The following is an 18518-nucleotide window of genomic DNA, read 5'->3' on the forward strand; positions in this document are numbered from 1 at the left end:
ATATTGTAGAAGACACCCACACATGAGAATTACAACTTGGTCAAATAAGGACCAAGAAGCTCGATATTAATGGACTTATATCTTACCTGAGTCAATAATGCCACTAACCCTTCTAATCACATTTGAAAAGTGAAGTCAGGAGGTCTTAGATGGATATGTGGAATGCAGACACATTGAGTAGCATGAGAATAAAATCCTAATAAGCTTAGGGCATTGCTCTAAGTAATTTGGAAATATTCAAATAATGATGATGATGTTAAAATTCTAACAATGATTTATATAATTTTCTTAAAGTAATTGCATGAAATAGTGCATGCATGCTTTTTTTAATGGTGATATTTATTTATTTTATAATGCATGAAATTATGCATGATAAATCACATACATGATGAAATTATGACAACTAGTTTTTATATTTTAGATAAAATTTTCCTTGATTTATTTAATATTAAAATAGTATTAAATGGAAAAGGAGATTTATTTAAAAAATATATAATTTTGGAATGTATGATAGTTGATGATGCATGCAAGAATTTTCAAGTTATAATACCTTTTTTTTTGCATGACATGTAATGCAAATGATTACAACATACTAAATAAGTTATATACTTAATTACTGCCATTTTCATAATTTGTTTAATACTAAATTTAACACGAAATAAATCAAGAAGGCCAACTTTAATCATAAAATATTAAGTATGCATGAAATGTTATGTGTATGATGAAAATATGTTAATTGTTTAATCTAATTAAATATATAATTTTCATAATTATTATTATGCTAAATAAACTAATTTAAATTAATTAATTAGCTAATCTAATAAATATTGTTAAATTAATTTTCACCGTAATATTAATTATTAATTAAAAATATTAATATTTAATTAATTATTAATTTTAATATTCTATTAGATATAATTAAAAACAAAAATAGTATTATCAATAAAACTTGCTTCATGGCCTGTTAGTTGATATGGAAGATCACTTTAAGGAGTGCATTTTATGTAAGATATTAATAATGATGGGTGGTGGGGTTTAGATCACTGATGTGATCAATTTGTAAATGGGGGACTCTTTTAAGATAATTAGAAGAGTTAAGGTTAATTTGAAGGAGTTAATTTAATGGTAGGGAGAAGACTTACAAAGTTTAGTTGGTAAGCCACAATTCTTGCAATCTTGAAATTAAGCACCAACTTTTAGGAATTGTGGTAAGCCACAATTCATGCAATCTGTCTTGAAATTAAACTCCAATTTCTACCTAATAGGTATTCCCCTTCGGATGTCCAAATCCAGTAAGCATGGACTTGACTTGAAGATGAGGATGTCTACTGCATTTCAGTCTAGCAAAACAATAGGTTTTAACCGGCCTTAGCAATTAAGATTAAGACTTGGAATTTGATGAGTAATATGGATTTTTATAAGGTGGATTAAAGCACATGAACAAACTATAAAAGTTTGTAATAAAAAAATGAATACAAGAAAATTAAACTATAGTCACCTAAGTTTTGCAATTTGATCTAAACATATATTAAAGTGTCTCGCTGGTTTATTGTTTTTGAGGATGCTTACAAAATGGAGGAAGATGTGCAAAGAATTTAGAGCATGTGTTAAAAGATGAGTGATAAATAACTTGAAGGAAGTAAAGATAACTAATCTATTCTCACCAAACGAAAGTCACATAAGAGCTTTCGATACAGAGACATCCGATAAAATTGGAACGATACAGAGAAGATTAGCATGGCCCTTGCGTAAAGATGACACGCATAAATCGAGAAATGGTCTAAATTTTTTGTTTTTGCAGATAAGAGGTGAGAAACCTGTTTTTCCCTTTTTTCCAAAGCTGGCGGAGACGAGGTGTTCTTGGCAGAGACGAGGCGTTCTTGGCGATTTTGGCGGAGCTTTTGCATTCGGTGGTTCTTTGTCGGCCTGGTATGGCCGACGGAGTTCCTTGGTGGGATTTTTGCGGAGAAGTTTTTTAGGCAGAGGTTCTCCTTCGGCCCGTTTTTGCGGAGGCGACCGATTTGAAGTCGGTTTTGCCGGAGCTTTTCCCGACATAGGTTCTTCGTTGGATTGATTTGGCTATCGGTTGTGCTGGTTGTGTTTATTATTCTGGTTTTAGATTCTTGATGGATTTTGGTGAGACTATAAATCTGAAGGTGATTTTGGAGGAGGATTTTCGTTGGCTATTCGTTTCATATAGTTCTTCTTGGGATGAAACTTCTACTTGGTTAAATTTCGTTTTATGTGTGGTTTTTGGAGTTTGGAGTTGTTCTGGTTTATTGATTGTCTTGATTCCAGATTTGTTTTAATTGTGTTCTTGGTGTGTGATCGGTTGATGTTTAAGAGATTGGTGGTGTTTGGGTGTTTGGATGGTAAAGGTGGATCTTTCTATTTAGAAGAACTGTTTTCATATGGATTCTTGAAGACTTTTGGATACATTGTTCTTCTGTTCGTTATGGTTGTGGACAGAAGAATCGTATTCTCTTTTTCTATAAAGGGAAAAGTTAGGTTACGAGCAGATTTTGGTATGATTGCCACGGGTTATGCAGCTATGTGGAAGGCTTTGTCTGGTAAAGCCAGAGATATTGCAATGATTGATTTAATGTTGTTTGGTTCTTTTATGGAAGTTTGTTTGGATCCTCCTAGACGTATTGGAGCTAGCTTTAGTGTTGTGGTTGCATTTTGGACTCTTGATGTTGGAACCGGTGTTATTGTTTCGTCGACTTTATTTGGATCGTTCAAGGTGTTTGTTGTTGGACGTATTGTTGATGGATTTAGATGGGATCATATCCCAACTAGATCTATGGATGCCATTGCTTTGATCTTTGAAGTTCAGGTCTTGATGGTTGAAGACTTGGAGGGAATGGAGATGTTCTTTGTAGAACAAGACTTATTTGTTCAAGACTTGAAGGAATTGAATGTTACGGGTTTTTTAAATACCAGAGTGAGGTGTGTGATGGCGATTATCAGTTTGCATGACTTTGGTGTTGAAGAGGCCGATTCTTGGACTCTTGATGTGGGAGTTGGTGATATTGCTTCGTCGACATTGTTTTGTTCATCCATGGTGGTTGTTGTTGGTTGCATTAAGGTTTTCAGTGGTTTCTACACTTGATTGGAGCTCGTTAATCTCAAAGGATGTTGATGGCAGTCCTTTTGAGGTTTTGGCAGCTGTTTTAGTTCTTTTTATTTTTCTTATAGTAGTTTCTTGTTTGTTTGGTTTTCTTGTAGTTTTTTTTTTCCTTTTTTAAATTATTGTAATGGAATGTGGCATTTTTACTAGATTTCACTTTCTATCTTTTGGGAACTCTGGGATACTAACCAATCTTTTAGGTTGTTTCAATATTTGGTGTCCCCATCACCCCAAGGATTTAAAATGTGATTTAGTGAATCGCATATCCATTATGATGGTTTTATAGGGCTTGTTTTTGCTTTCTAGTATGTAATAGTTCTTCTTTTTAATGCAATTTGCATTTCTTAAAAAAAAAACTAAAGTCACATAAGTGAAGACACAAAGTAACAAACAAATAAAAAAACTTCTCTACATTCTAAAATTGAAAATTACATTGTATATTAACCAATATTTATAGATATTACAACTCTTAGGCATTAACTTTTTGAAGTAAAAAAATGGAGATAAATGAGTTCTAATTCCCTATTTTTAATGCTTCATTCATCTCAAACTATATTATGTCTTTCCAAACAAGTTCCCATGTAGAAAATAATAATATAATACAATAAAATATAAATTACATTTAAAATTTTCTAAATTATGGTCTTTTTATTGGGCACTTATAGTTGGCATTTTCTTTAATTTTTTTCTTTGGGCTTTAGCCTTAGCTCCTCTAATCAGACTTTTAATTTAATTATTTTTATTCACATAATGTTCTACATCAGCTGCAATTATAATAGGGAGACATGCTATTTCATGAAGAGACATAAATTGCCTTAACATGTTATGGGACTTCCCTGACGGTCTTTTGTGAACATATGTAATAATGAATATGATGATATTGAAATATTTGTGTAAAGATTACATACGAAATGGAGATGGTAACAATGTAAGAATGAACCATAATTGAGAAGATGAGAGTTGCTTCTTTTTTATATTGGTGACTTCCCAATTGCCCAAGTTTTTTGGTTTGTTGATCACTTGCAAAAATCTTTCAAACACAGACATGACTCCTACCCTCAACGTTCATTTATTTTTTTAAAACTTGATTAAGGAAGGCATTTTGAAAATTTCGTTTATAGCTTTTCATATTTACAACTTGTGTCCCCTTCTCATTTCATAGGAAGTAAATCGTTATAGTGAAACCTTAAAACTCAGGTTGTACTTTTTGTCATTTGATTTCTATGGCATCATTGGCTTGCTATTTGTCTTTCATTGGTCTTCCTCCTTTGTGGTGCAATGTTTGGTCGAGGCCATATACTTCAAATTTTATGAAAGCTATCTTTTATTTTTTGCTTAGTAAGTGCTGGCTAAGGTTGGCCTTGCTCTGCAGATATACTACAGATGGAGGCACTAAGGATACATTAGAAAGGGGTACAATTCCTGAAGAAGGCGTTTATGCAGGTGATGCTAGTAAACAGTAGCTGATCAACCAAGGAATCATGCTTTTCCTAAAGTTATAGAAGTACTCCTTTGGTTTATGTTATTCCCTTTAAGTGGTCGAGATTAATATTTTTAATAACAAAATCCCACTTATTTAATTGTTTTTAGTTTTGCTAATATTATGGATTCATTCCATCAATTGACAATCTTTTTATCCATCCATTTGGAAACATACAAGGCATCTTTAAAATGACTAAATTTTTGTTCATTTTGGGGTATAACCATATTATATATTAAAAACTTCATCATTTTGCACATTTTTTACTGTTTCAAGATGTTCAATGCCAGTGTACTTTAATATGCGGACTTCAGTTAAGAAAGTGGAGAAGTTGGTCATTTCTATTACATGTTATCACCATGAAACCTAGAAAATGAAGTAAATACATTGATCTACAATATCATGCTCTTTTATTTCTGTACTATTTGATGCTATCACAATTTTACACTGACATGAAAGCTGGCAATATTGCTTAGGTAAGGCAAGTAAAAAAAAAAAAAGGCCTTGTAGAAGCTAGGAATGAGAGGAAATAATGTACTGGAAACTCCTCATTTCCACAGCTTTCACTTCTTTGCCCTGTATTTTTTGCAATTATGCTAGTATGACCTTCATTTGGAGGCATCTTGTTTCTAAATCTCTTGGTTCAGCATTTTGATATTTTCTTCTCCACCATCCCTTTCCATCGCATTGTATTGTTCGCTTCTCTTGTAACTGTATTGCGCCTACATCATGATTTTCCCTTGGACATCCAAATCTTCCCACAGCATGGATCCTTTGTTGTTGATTTAGTTTCCTCTTGGCCTCGTTCTTCAAAAGGCTCCTACTGATTTCCCTTATCACGTGGAGACCATCCTGATGTACATTTCTAGCTTTACCTTCTTGAAAATCAATCTACCATTCTCGTCTTCTTTTCCCCACGCCCCCATCAAGCATAATCTAGTTGATGCGGAGTTTCATACAGATAAGGAACAATTTTTCTCCACTTTACTATCACTTCTCTTATCTCTACCATCCTTTTATCCCTTTCAATAAATACTATTTGATACCTTTTTTAGTTTTGGTGCTAGTTTTCGTAAAACTCTGGAAACTATAATAAAGAAGGTAGGAAACACTAACCACTTCGTATCTTGTCATTGTTTTTTTGTCATTGTTTTCGTGCTCTGATTTCAGTTTGGTATCAGAACTTGCAAAGAATGGTGACAGCAAAAGACTGGCTGTTGATGATGATCGAATCCAGAAGCCTTATGGAATGCTCCTGTGGTGTGAAACGCAAAATCTAAAATTGGATTGGGGATCAAAACCCATAAACTATATGATTGCACCAACAACCACACATGTAGCGAGAAGGGGATAGCTTCCCGAGTGAGATGTTCAGCGACGACTATTAGCGGTGGAAAATTAATGATTATGAGGAAGAGGCTAATATTGCCGACTAGGTAATCTGATGACGATGAGTTCCACAATGAGCATACCAAATTGAGACGTCGTATAACTTTTTCCATCATCATGAATTTCATGTCAAGTTGGACATCCTATTTTTTATTGAAGGTTACATATTGAGGATTACTTAGATTGGGAGCATGATGTCTAAATGTTCTTCTAATATATAGAGATAGCCTCTTGAGAAACAGGTGAAGTATGTTGTTTATAGACTATGAGGAGGAAGGGGGGGAGGGGGGGGGGGGGTTCATCTGTTTGCTGAACTATATACTAGTCGCAGTGAAGGAAAGGGAAGGTTTGACATTGGTATAGGTTAAAATAGTTGCTGCGAGGCAATTGCCTACCAACATACATTAAACATATGTTGTATTTGAAGTATCAACATTTCTCGTAGAGAAATTGTTCGGTGAGTGACTACACTAAGGAATTTTACAAGTGGAGTACCTGAAATTACATGAATGAATCCAACAATCAACTTGCTGCTTCGTACATTGGCTGGCTTAAGGATGGCATTCAAGATAAATTGGAATTGAACTCTATTTGGTCACTTGCTCAGGCTATTAACTTTGCATTGAAAGCTAAAATCCAGCTCATTAGGCAATCCATGATCAGCCCTGGGGATATTGCAAAACTTCAAAATGAATGGGACCTAGTACCTAGTTCTATAACCAAGAAATTGAAGAAAATATCAATTTTGATGATAAGGGTATCCGAGTGTTAGATATTCATATATGTCATCAAAATAGTGTACATGCCAGTGGATCATTTTAAAAAATTTACCACTTCATCAAACATAAACATAGAATGTTAAAAACTTGCTATTTCCCCCTAAAAGAGGTCGTAATGAACGTGGAAGCTTTTTTTACGAATCAATGGTAATACCGAGTCATATTACTCTTGAAATGGAATGGGAAGATAACTCGGAAGTTGATGATATGTTGCTAGTCATTCCTTAATATCCTCTGCCCCTTTTATGAAGGCTCATTGAAAGAAATATATTCTTCGTGAAAACAAGCAAACGATCCTGTTATTTCAGGGATCTCTGGCATAATGAACATGCGCAAAAGCTTATTTGAAACAGTTTATCTAAAACATGGGGTCTTGGATATGCTCGACATTCACCTCTCATTCAGGCAATATCCTACAAATATATTGAATATCCTAGACGTCCATGTCTTATGTACGCGACATCCTACAATGTTGTAGATAAGGAAAAAGAATCACCTGAATTCAAGAATCAAGTGGAAGATCTAATTGTAGATCTAAAAGACTCTTCAAGAGAGTTCAAAGAAAGTGGTCAAGCCAATGTAGATTAGCTCAAAGTGATAAATTTAGGTACTGAAGAAGACCTAAAGCTAACCTTTCTTAATGCAAATCTCCTTTTACGATAAAGCAGAACAAAAAATGTTGCTTCTTGAGTTCAAAGATTGTTTCGCGTGGAGCTACACCGAAATGCCCGATTTATCACCAGAGGTGGCACTACATAAGTTCTTCATCAATACCAAAATGCCACTTATCAAACAGGCATCCAGCCTAATGCGACTTGAAATTGAAGAACAAGTCATTGACGAAACTAAAAAAGCTTATATAAGCTAGCTTTATCCGGTAAGAAAAATACGTTGACTTGATTGCCAATATTGTCCCAGTAAAGAAGACAAATGGTCAAATTTACATTTGTATTGACTATTAGGACTTAAACAAGGCATGTCCAAAGGACAATTTTTCACTCCCCAATGTAGAACTTATGATCGATAATAAATCGAATCAAGATATGTTCTCATTCATGGATGGATCGTCAGGTTATAATCAGATTAAGATGAACCCAGATGATTAAAAACACACAGTCTTTTGAACGTCTTTTGGTATATACTGTTATAAAGTTATGCCATTTGCTTGAACGTTCTTTGATAGACACCTATCAAAGAACGATGACCCACATATTTGATAATCTTATAAATAAGCATGTTGAGTGCTATGTTGATTTGGTTGTAAAAAGTAAATTTCTTCATGAACATGTACTTGATCTCAAAATTATATTTGAAAGAATTTGCAAATTCAATTTTAAAATGAATTCACTGAAATGTGCTTTTGGTGTGTCATCCAGAAAATTTCTTAGATTTATTGTACGCCATAGATAGTGGAGATGCCACCTCCAAAACCTCTAAGACAACTTCATTCACTACAAGAATGATTGATATATATTCAAAGATTTATATCTTATCATTTAGGAGATGCAAACCCTTCACATGATTGATGAAGGAAAATAATTCTTCCGTGTGGGATGATGCTTGTCAGTAGGCGTTTGATAGTGTAAAACAATATCTGCTGCACCATCCAATCCTTGCTTCTCCCGTTTCAGGAAAACCCTTAATTTTATATACAACAACTTTGGAGGAATCACTCGGAGCATTCTAGCACAAAATAATGCAGATGGCAAAAAAAAATGCTCTTTATTATATTAGTTGTCGACTAATAGGGGCAAGTTCAAAATATTTGCTAATTTAAAAGTTGTGTTTAGCATTAATTTTTGGTACAAAAAAGCTGCAGCACTATATTCCATTTCATAAAATAACCTTGATATCTAAAATCGTCCAGTTAAAATTTTTAATGACTAGACCCAATCTTACAGGTCGTCTAGCTAGATGGGTCACATTATTAATGTAATTTGATATAGCCTATACACCACAAAAGGTTATGAAGGGACAGCCATTGGCTGATTTTCTCATTGCCCATCTTTTACCTATAAGTTCTCCACTTAATGACGAGTTGCCAGTGAGCAAATACACAAAGTGGAGGAAAAAGAAAGCCTGCAAGAATGGGAGCTTTATTTCGACGGAGTTTTGTCAATAAGGCTAGCTTGGCCACCTAATATCCCAATTGTTCATGTTGGCATAGGTCTTATATTTATAACCCTGCAAGGAGGCATCCTCCGATACTCGTATAGCTTAATAAAACCTTGCATTAATGACGAAGCTGAATATGAAGAGCTGATTACGGATCTTGAGCTAGCAATTAATATAAAAATTTAGAAACTCAATATATATAGAGATTCTTAGCTTATAATTAAACAAATACTAGGTGCTTTTGAAATTAATAAGCTCAAGCTAATTTTCATATCATGAGTATGCTTTGAAGCTATCACAACAAATCATCTAGGCAACCCTAATTAGGATTAGACGTGATGAAAATGGCAAAGCCGATGCGCCGGCAAAGCTAGCAAAAGAAATGACAAATCCTCAAGAGGATCCAATCATCATAACTTTCTAAAATAGCATCCTCCTTACAAAATGATGAAGGAAAAGAAACATCAGAGAGCTTATATATATTGGATGAGAGTGAATGGAGAGAGCCATTCATTGCATATTTTAAAAAAGGTTGATTACCATAAGATAAATCTACCGCATCACAAATATCCAAAAGAGCACTAAGATATGCCTTTGTAAATAACACATTATATTGTAGATCAATTGATCAAATGTGGCTACAATGTTTGGGTCCTGAAGAATCCCAAAAATTCATAGCTGAAGTGCATGAAAGATTATGTGATGCATACCAATTTAGACAAAATGAAAATCATTGGCCGAAGCTTTTATTAAAACTTTGGTAAAATTATGTAAGAAAATTCTCGCTAAAAATAAGAGAGAATGACGTGATAAACTGACAGAAGCATTTTGGGCATATCACACTACTTATAAGACTGCGACACAAGCTACACCATATTTTTTGGTCTTCGAGACATAAGCAATAATACCGATCGAAGTAAAATTACAATCACTTTGTATTGCTATACAATGTGAACTCACCGAAGAAGAAACAGATCATCTACGACTCGAAAAAATCGAGGACCTAGATGAAATTCATTTTCAAGCCCAACAAAATCTAGAAATCTATAAAACATGAATGACTAGGACAAACAACTAAATGGTTCATCCTAAAAGCTTTAACGAAGGCGAACTTGTACTTGTTCATCGAAGACCCATAATTCCTCACCGTCGTGTCGGCGTAAATTTGACCTAATATGGGAGGGACCCTACATTATTGAAAAGTTATATGGAGGAGCATACCAACTTATATACATAGTAGGTCAAAGACTCATGCCGCCGATCAATGGTCAATATCTTAAAAAATATCGTATATAACAATTCAACTGAAAAGATGTTATGTTTGGAATTCCTCCTGCAAGGCAGGAGACAATTTATATATATTCATGCAATGCAGGAGATATTCATTACATTCACTTGCAAGGCAGGATGTAACCTCTAATTTCTCCCATAACACAGGAGACGACTTACATATATTCCTGTAATGTAGAATGCAAACTTATACGGTCTCTTGCAATGCAGGAGGCACTTGACATATTCTCCTGTAATACATGAGACAATTTATATATACATTTCTACAAGACAAAATATACTTTTCACACTCCTGTAATACAGGAGGCAATTTATATGCTTGCAAAGCATGAAATATTCATTATATCTCCTGTAAAACAGGAGGCAATTTTATATATTCCCCTTACAAAATAGGGTATCATCAATATATCCTCCTACATTGCAAGAGTCAATTAATTGAGAAACCAACTTAATTTAAATAATTAAGTATTTTTAAAATATACAATAATTTTAAAATACAATTAATAAGCTGAGCAATTGATTTTAAATTAAAACTTAACTTCAATTAAAAATTCAATTGATTGCTCAATATTGGGTCATCTTTTAAAAAATCAGCCAGTGATGCACCTCTTATTATTTATGGGGCAAAAGGATAGTAACCCTATATAACCTTTACAAAAATCAGTTAAGAAGTATACAGATGCATAACCTATAACCATTAATAAGATCAACCATCGAAAGGTCTTTAAATAAGCATAACTTGTGCTTTCTGTTTCAGAAGGGCCACTGCATCAAAGTCCAAGTGCAATGTTAAATAGGCAATGATTCCCACATCATGGACTGATGTGGACAAAGAAGCTAGTCCATGAAATTAGAATTTGGATAGGATCTTGGAATGTAGGTTCTCTTATAGGTAAATTAATGGAATTAGTTGATAACTTGATATTATGATTCATAGGAAGATAAATATTTTATGCATTCATGAAACTAAATAGGTTGGGAAGAAGGCTAAGAACATTGATAGTTTAAGATTTAAACTTTTGTATCCTAGTAGAAGTCGTACTAGAAATGGTATTGGTATAATTATAGATAAAAGATTGAAGGATAATGTTATAAATGTTGATAGAATTGAAGACAATTATAGCTTTCAAAATTATTGTTGTTGCTAAGATTATTATAATTATAAGTGCTTATGTTCTTAAAGTAGGTTTGGATATGTGTTTAAAAAAAAAAATTAAACTGACATAGAATAGTTAATTCAAAAGATACCTCTTGAAGAAAGAGTTTTTATTGGAGGAGATTTAAATAGATATGTTGGTAGAGAGTTAGAGGTTTTTAAAATTATTTGTAGTGGCTATGGGTTTGGAGAGACTAATAGAGATGGTAAAATTATATTAGATTTTGCTCTATTTTATGATTTTATAGTTGCTAATATCTTATTCAAGAAAAGAGATAAGCATCTCATCACTTATAAGAATGGATATAGTAAAACTTAGATTGCTTATTTTCTTTTAAAAAAATAGATCGTTTAAATTGCAAATATTGTTTAGTTATTTCGAGTGAAAGTTTATGTACCCAATATCGCATATTAGTTTTGGTCTTTAAGATGAAATGTGAAAATATTAAAAATATAGTAAAATATTATTCTAAGATTAGATGAGGCATTTAAAGAACACTAAAAAAAATATTTTTGAGAATAAGATTCGAGATCTTAAGATTTTGTGTGTGCATGAGGAAACGAATGTTATATGAAAAAAAAATAGTAATATTAAGAATGTTGTAAAGGATGTGCTTGGAGTTTTAAAAGAAAAAGCTCATAATAAAAAAAATAGTTGGTAGTGGAATCAAATTGTGCAAGAAAAATAAAAAATAAGAAGCTTTGTTATAATGATTGGTTTAGATGTAAAATTTCTAAAAACTGGGAAATATATAAAGAGGCTCATAAGTTGTCTAAGAAAGCAATATGCAATACAAAGATTTTTACTTTTAATGATTTATAAAATATATTAGATTCTAAAGAGGGTGAATGATATATGTATAAGTTAGCTAAATAAAGAGATAAGAGTAGTATAGATTTAGCTCATGTAAAATGCAGTAAGGATGAAGATCAAAAAGCGATTTATTTAGAAGAGGTTATTCAACAAAGGTAGATGAGATATTTTGCTAAGATTTTCAATAAAGATTGTGAGAATATGATTGACTTCCAGTGATCTTAGCACTCTAAATGAAAATAGATATTTTTATTTTTATAGGTGTATTAGTAAAATTTATGCTCCTCAAGTAGGTTTGGATATAAGTTCTCAATTAAATTTTTGGAATGACTTAGAAAAATTATTACAAAAGATACCTCTTGAAGAAAGAGTTTTTATTAGAGGAGATTTAAGTGGACATGTTGGTAGAGAGGTAGATGATTTTAAAAGCATTCATGGTGGCCATGGTTTTAGAACGACAAATGAAGGTGACAAGACCATATTAGATTTGTTTTAGTTTATGATTTTTCAATTGCTAATACTTTTTTAAGAAAAGAAATAAGCATCTCATCACTTATAAAAATAGATATAGTACAATCAGATAGATTATTTTCCTATAAGAAAATTAGATTGTTTAGATTGTAAAGTTTGTAAAGTTATTCCGAGCGAAAATTTATATATCCAACATCGATTATTAGTTTTGGACTTTAAGATAAAGGGGTAGAAAATAAAAAATAATGTAAAATGAAATTCTATGATTAGATGGGGGCATTAAAAGAATATTAACAAAAATATTTTTGAGAGTAAGATTTTAGATCGTAAGATTTTATTTGTGCATGAGGATGCTAATGTTATGTGGAAAAAAGTGGCTAGTGATATTAAGAATATTGCAAAATTCGGATGATGTTTCCACAAGTCTTCACACAAATGTGTTTATAACACTTTACTTAATAAGAGGTTCTTTTCGTTGTTATGTAGAGCGGGAGTACAGGAAGAGGACGTGACTACCCGGGTAGAATTCTTTCTGGGACGAACCTAACACATTGATCCCTGATAATGTTAATTCCCCCCTCTTGTACAATCTTATTCCAACTAATCTTTGAAGACAAACAATCTTCAATTGGTGGCTAACTACGATGAAATATGGGCAATAAGTGTGGATCGCAACTGAAAGGTGTTTAGACCTCTATCAGGTCTTATTGCATTCCGGCGTAATTCTTAGACCATTCTGAGTGCATTGTCGGAACAATTATGCGACCTCTCCCGTTTAAGAATGAACAATTCTTATTCATTTTCTTCCTTGAGGGAGGGGAAGCGTTCTATCTACCAGCATCCTGCAGTTGCCTCTGGCGCTCTCCTCACCAGGAAAGGCTCGAAAAGATTTTATCATTTCCGTCGAAGAACCTTTTGGTTGAGGGATGGGGATTGTAATGCCTCTTTGGCTTTCTTCATATTGCATTAGACTGACTTTCCTTATGTACTTTATTATAATCAACTGCCCGTATTACCATGTTATCTAGGCCTAGGAGGGGAATGCAGGAGTAGACTTCAGTTTTCTTAGCATCAGGCCGCCTAGCCTTTATTGGGTTTATCAGGGAGGCTTGTCAGACCTTAATAAATTTAACATTTCAAGATTTTGGCCACCCTATCACTACAGATCTTGGAAAGTAAGTGATTGAGAGACCATGCATAAGAAGGGTTGCATATTTTATCATCTATGTTTCCCATCAGTAGTATGGAAATGCTGCATGTTCTTCCTCATAGTTTTTAAAAAAATTGCTCGCCTTCATACTGAGATGCGCCAGCGTGTTATGGACCTCGTGTACTGATGTCATCTCCTTCTCGCTTTATGATTCAAGTGCAGATCAGTCAATGGTAGTCTTCTCAGTCGCATTGACTGGCGAACCTTTTCACATATTGAACAAGGCCTCTAATTCCGGCGAAAAGGTCTTCAGAGAATCATTTGGTAGTTCGGCATATCCATTCAGAAGCAGTTCCACTCAAGCTGCTTACGAATTTGCCTGAATAGCAAAACAATATTGCCTCCTGTATTTTTCGCAGGTAGCTTTGAATTGCGCAGGTGTTGTCTTGGGATTCTTATTGCCTCAACCAGAATGTTGAACTTCGGCAACAGAATTAATCCCTTTGATATGGCAAACCGTGATCAGCTCTGCTGGATACGAAGGCGACCTTTCGCCTAACCAACTTCTATTGCTTGATTCAGCAGCTAATAGAATGGCCGTTAATCTTTTCGACTGATTTAAGCACTTCCAACTGCGATCGCAGTTACAAGGTTACAGAGGCCTCGCCACATTTGGGGAGTGGCGCTGAGCGGTTGATCATCGTTCAATTATCGCCGACCTTCAAAAGATACGCCTTTCACTCCTGAGGTTGAGGCGCTTGAGATTTGAGAATAATAGAGCTTGTTGATGTGGGATTGAGCCCGGTGTAGGGCCACGAAGTGGTTTCTGCAATCATCTCCAATCATGGACGTCATTCTATCATCGATCATATCCTCCTTTATTTTCTTCATTCATCCTTCGGCATTTTCTCTCCCATTCCCTATATAAATCTTCTTCCCCAATCTAAATCTATCTCTCTTTTTCATTTTCTTCCTGGCTCTATTTTCATCTCTTATCTTCCCTTTCTCCTCTCGTTCCATATTTCCGTCCCTCTTGGGGCCCATGTGCGCGTACAATGTCGTTTCTCCTTTCCCTTCCTTTGCCTCCTCCCCGTTGTTTCTTCTTTTCTTGTCTCATCCTCCCATCCATCCGCTCTTCTGAGTCCCCATCCTCTTCTCCCTCCCATTCCTCTCTGTCTCCTATCCCTTTATTTCTCCCCCTTTTTTATCTCTTCCTTTTTTCTACTCCTTTCTTCTTTCTTTTTCTTATCTCCGTCGTCTGGCTCTTTCTGATTTTTGGTTCCTCCTTCTATCTCCTATCTTATTTCTCTTTCTCTTTCCTCCTTTTTCATCTTTTTTTATTTCTTAGTGCATTCCTCATCCCTTCCTATTTTGTTTACTAAGTTCGCATTATTATCCCAATCTTTTTCTTTTTTTATTCCCCTCCTCCCCCTTATCTCTCCCTTCTCCTCTCTTCTCTTATCTTTTCGATTCCCCCCTCGCTCTTTTCCTTTTCTTCCTCTTCCCTTATCCTTTCCCACACTTGTTTTTCCCTCTTCTTCACTTTCGTTTTCCGTTCCTCCCATTCCTTCCTTCTTTATTTCATCAAATCATCTTCCTTCTTTTCATTCTTCCTTCATTCTATATCTCCTCCTCCATCCTTATGCTTTCTTTTTCCTCCCCTCTATTTTTTCTCTCTTATCGTTTTGTTTTTTCTAATCTCAATTTTTCCAATCCCCTTTCTCCTCATTTCTCCCTGTCCCCTCTCTTTCTCGCGATCTCTTTGTCTCCTTTCCTTCCCTTCTTCACCCTTTCTCCTCCCTTTTTTCCTCCTCCATTTTTCTCCTCCTTCCCCCTCTTGTTCTATTCAGTGTCTTTCTTCCCCTCTTCCTTCTCCCCTCGTTTATATTGTTCATTTTTATCCTTCTTTCCCTTCAAGCAATTTTTTATTCCGTTCTTTTATTTTTTATCTCCTATTCTTCATTCCTTCGTATTCCTTTCTTTATTCTGTTATTTCCCTTTCTTTTCCATTTGGTCTATCTCTTATATTTCTCATTCTTAATCCATCCTTCTCTCATTTCTCTCCCTGTCCCCTCCCCCCATTTTCACCTTTCTTCTTCTTAATCGTCTCTGTCCCCTTTTCCCTCCATGTTTCGTATCTTTCTTTCTTTCCCGCATCCTCCTCCTCCCTCCCCCTATTCAATCCATTCTTTTTGTCCTTTTTTTCTACCCTCTCTTTCTCCTTTTTTCCCCTCCATTCTGTGGTAAGTATTCTTCTTCTTCCCATCGTTACTTTTCCCCTACTTCTTCTATCAATTTTCTCCCTCCTCTCCCTTTCTTTGTCCCTTCAGTTTTTTCCCTCTCTCCTCTCTACCCAGAATTTCCTCCCCTCCTCTTCCTCTTTCCCCCGTCCCCTTTCCATTCTAGATTCATCTTTGCCTGTTCTGTTTTAGTTATTTTTCGTCTCAGTCTCCCCTTCTTTGTTCGGATCTCTTCTGCTCTTTCTATCTTCTCCTCTTTCCTTTCATTCTTTTGGTTCTTCTCCTCATTCTTGTTCTCCCTCCAGCTCATGTTCTTTTTTTTCCTTGAGTCATCATCCTCTCAGTCATTTTATTCATTTAACTGAGAGAATTGTCTCTGTCTTTCCTTCGCATTGTCGCCTCATTTGATTCTCATTTCATGCGAGTGGTGAGTGTCTTTGCCATTGCGAAGGGGATTTTTCTCCGACCTTTCTTCCTTGCCCACTCCTTTTCTGAGGAAGCGAGCACTTCGGCTGGCAATTGTCTACGCCCAGTGGCGACGTCGATAAGTACGTACGCGTGGCCTGTGATTGTTGGTCTTCTTCATCTCCATCATCTTCTTCCTCTTCAACATCGACGTGACTGACCATAACGAACCACGCTTAATCTCCATAGTATCATCGTCTATCTTTCTTCATCTTTTTTGCACCTCGAATTTTTCTGAGCGACGCACGCCACTGAATTTCAGGTTCCTTGACTTGGATGACTATTTCTTCATCCGTGGACTACAATCGAAATGAACTTCCTCTTATGGTTGAGGCAAAGAATGATCGGACTCTCCTGGAGACTCCTCTAGGATGTGACCGTCCAATATAAATCTCGTTTATTACGGCCTCTTTTGACCCATTTTTGACGAATTCTATTAATTAGGGGCGGATTCCTGGAGACGCTCTGGATGTTCACACCCGAAACTAATCCTTTCTTCTAGGATCATTTTTCTTTTCGAGGCTGTCGCCTCCAAACTTGCTATCCCTTTCCACCGGGACCTTTCGGCGGCGGATCCCGTACTATAGTAATCAGTGTACGCACCCGATGCTCACGGGGAGCTTCGTTTCTGTAATCCACTTCTCTTCAGCTATCACAGCAGATGATAGTCCTATCTCTTGGCAGGAGTTTCGGACGCCCAACAATCAGTGGCCTCTGGAAACTTCTTTTTCATTAAGCCTTCTCCATTCGACTGTACCTTCAGTACACGTGTTACACCGGGGCAGACAGAACGTTCCGGTCTCTTATTTTCTGAGGGGTCGGGGCTTCAGGTCGACGTATCCCAGAAAGATATGCTTAACTACCAGATAAGCTATTTCTGTACCCACTTTCAAGTTAGAACTTTATTTTAGAGTGGGGAATATTGACTTCTGGTTCTGGTGCTGGCAGTGGAGGGATAACTGGTACCTGTCAAGCTTGCTGAGATACGTGCTCTGCATTTCTCTTCTCCTTTGCCTTCTGTTTTAGTCCTTCCTCCAGATGAGGAAAGCTTCAGCATTATGCTCCCAGATGGCACAGTCTCTCTGGGCAGGGGCGGTTGGTATTTGCCATCAACAGAGATCTTCGTTCCAGTAACAACGTCTTTGCGTAAAGGTTTCAGGCTTGGGATATCTTCAAATACAGAGGTCTTGCCTTGAGCAGCACCTCTACAGGCATTTCTTGGCAGAGTGAGACCTTTACCAGAAAATTCTTCAGAGTTTACATACCGTACACAGGGATGGCTGCAGCCCTCGAGTAGCTGCTGAGAATTCGAGCCACCAAAGTGGATGGTGGCTCAGTATTATCCAGTTTCAATGATAGCATTTGCCAGTATCCTATCTGCTCCTTCGTCCCAGTTGGACGGTCATTGGGGTGTGCTCCTGTAATTTTCCATCTGCAAAAATGAAAGGCAGGGTTAGTGATCAGAATTGATACAGTCACCCCACCTTTCATAACAAGAAACTAACGCAGAACGAATAATAAAGCGGAGAGTTAGCATGGAATTAAAAAAACCTTTTTTGTGCCTTCTAAAACAAATTTAACCTTTATCTTATTTACAAGATTTTTTCAGGAAATTCTAACAGATTTGATTTGGCTTGCATACTATAGCCTTTAGGTGACTAGCCAGAGCATTGGAAAGAGAAACCAATTCCCTGTTGGATGTGGGGGAATGATGATCGGGCGCCGACAAGAATCCCATGGTTTCCGTCGTCGCCGGGCCATCGTGGTCCCTGGGTCTACTTAGTCAGAAGGAGGTAGTACGACCAACCTGATGACAGGATCCTTGTAGCACCATGGGTTGATTCGTTCCAAAGGGACCTTTAGACCGGGTTCGAATGTTTGTCTAAAGGGCAAATTTGAATCCACTTAGCTATACAGAGGGCTTTGTGCCCTAAGTCGATCATATCCTATTGATTCATACTCTCAAGGATTTGATGCAAAATAAGGAGCGTATTTGGCTCTGGTCCCATACTATTGCATGGTGCCATTTGCACAGCAAA

The 18518-nt window shown here is 35.8% G+C and overlaps 1 protein-coding gene and 1 non-coding gene across 2 annotated transcripts in view; both read left to right on the forward strand.

Annotated features, from left to right (window-relative positions):
• LOC110115366 (beta-galactosidase 8) overlaps window positions 1–18518 on the forward strand; it is a gene marked incomplete at its 3' end in the record, with an annotated part of 89636 nt that overhangs the window by 37676 nt on the left and 33442 nt on the right. Inside the window, 1 exon segment of the mRNA XM_028694616.1 lies at window positions 4503–4573. Coding sequence (XP_028550449.1) covers window positions 4503–4573 — 71 coding nt within the window.
• Window positions 1685–1790, forward strand: LOC114579571. Its single transcript, XR_003700624.1, has one exon. It is a non-coding gene; the product is annotated as a U6 spliceosomal RNA (small nuclear RNA).

Source organism: Dendrobium catenatum, unplaced genomic scaffold (assembly GCF_001605985.2).
Source record: "Dendrobium catenatum unplaced genomic scaffold, ASM160598v2 fragScaff_scaffold_510, whole genome shotgun sequence".
Classification (NCBI taxonomy): Eukaryota; Viridiplantae; Streptophyta; class Magnoliopsida; order Asparagales; family Orchidaceae; genus Dendrobium; species Dendrobium catenatum.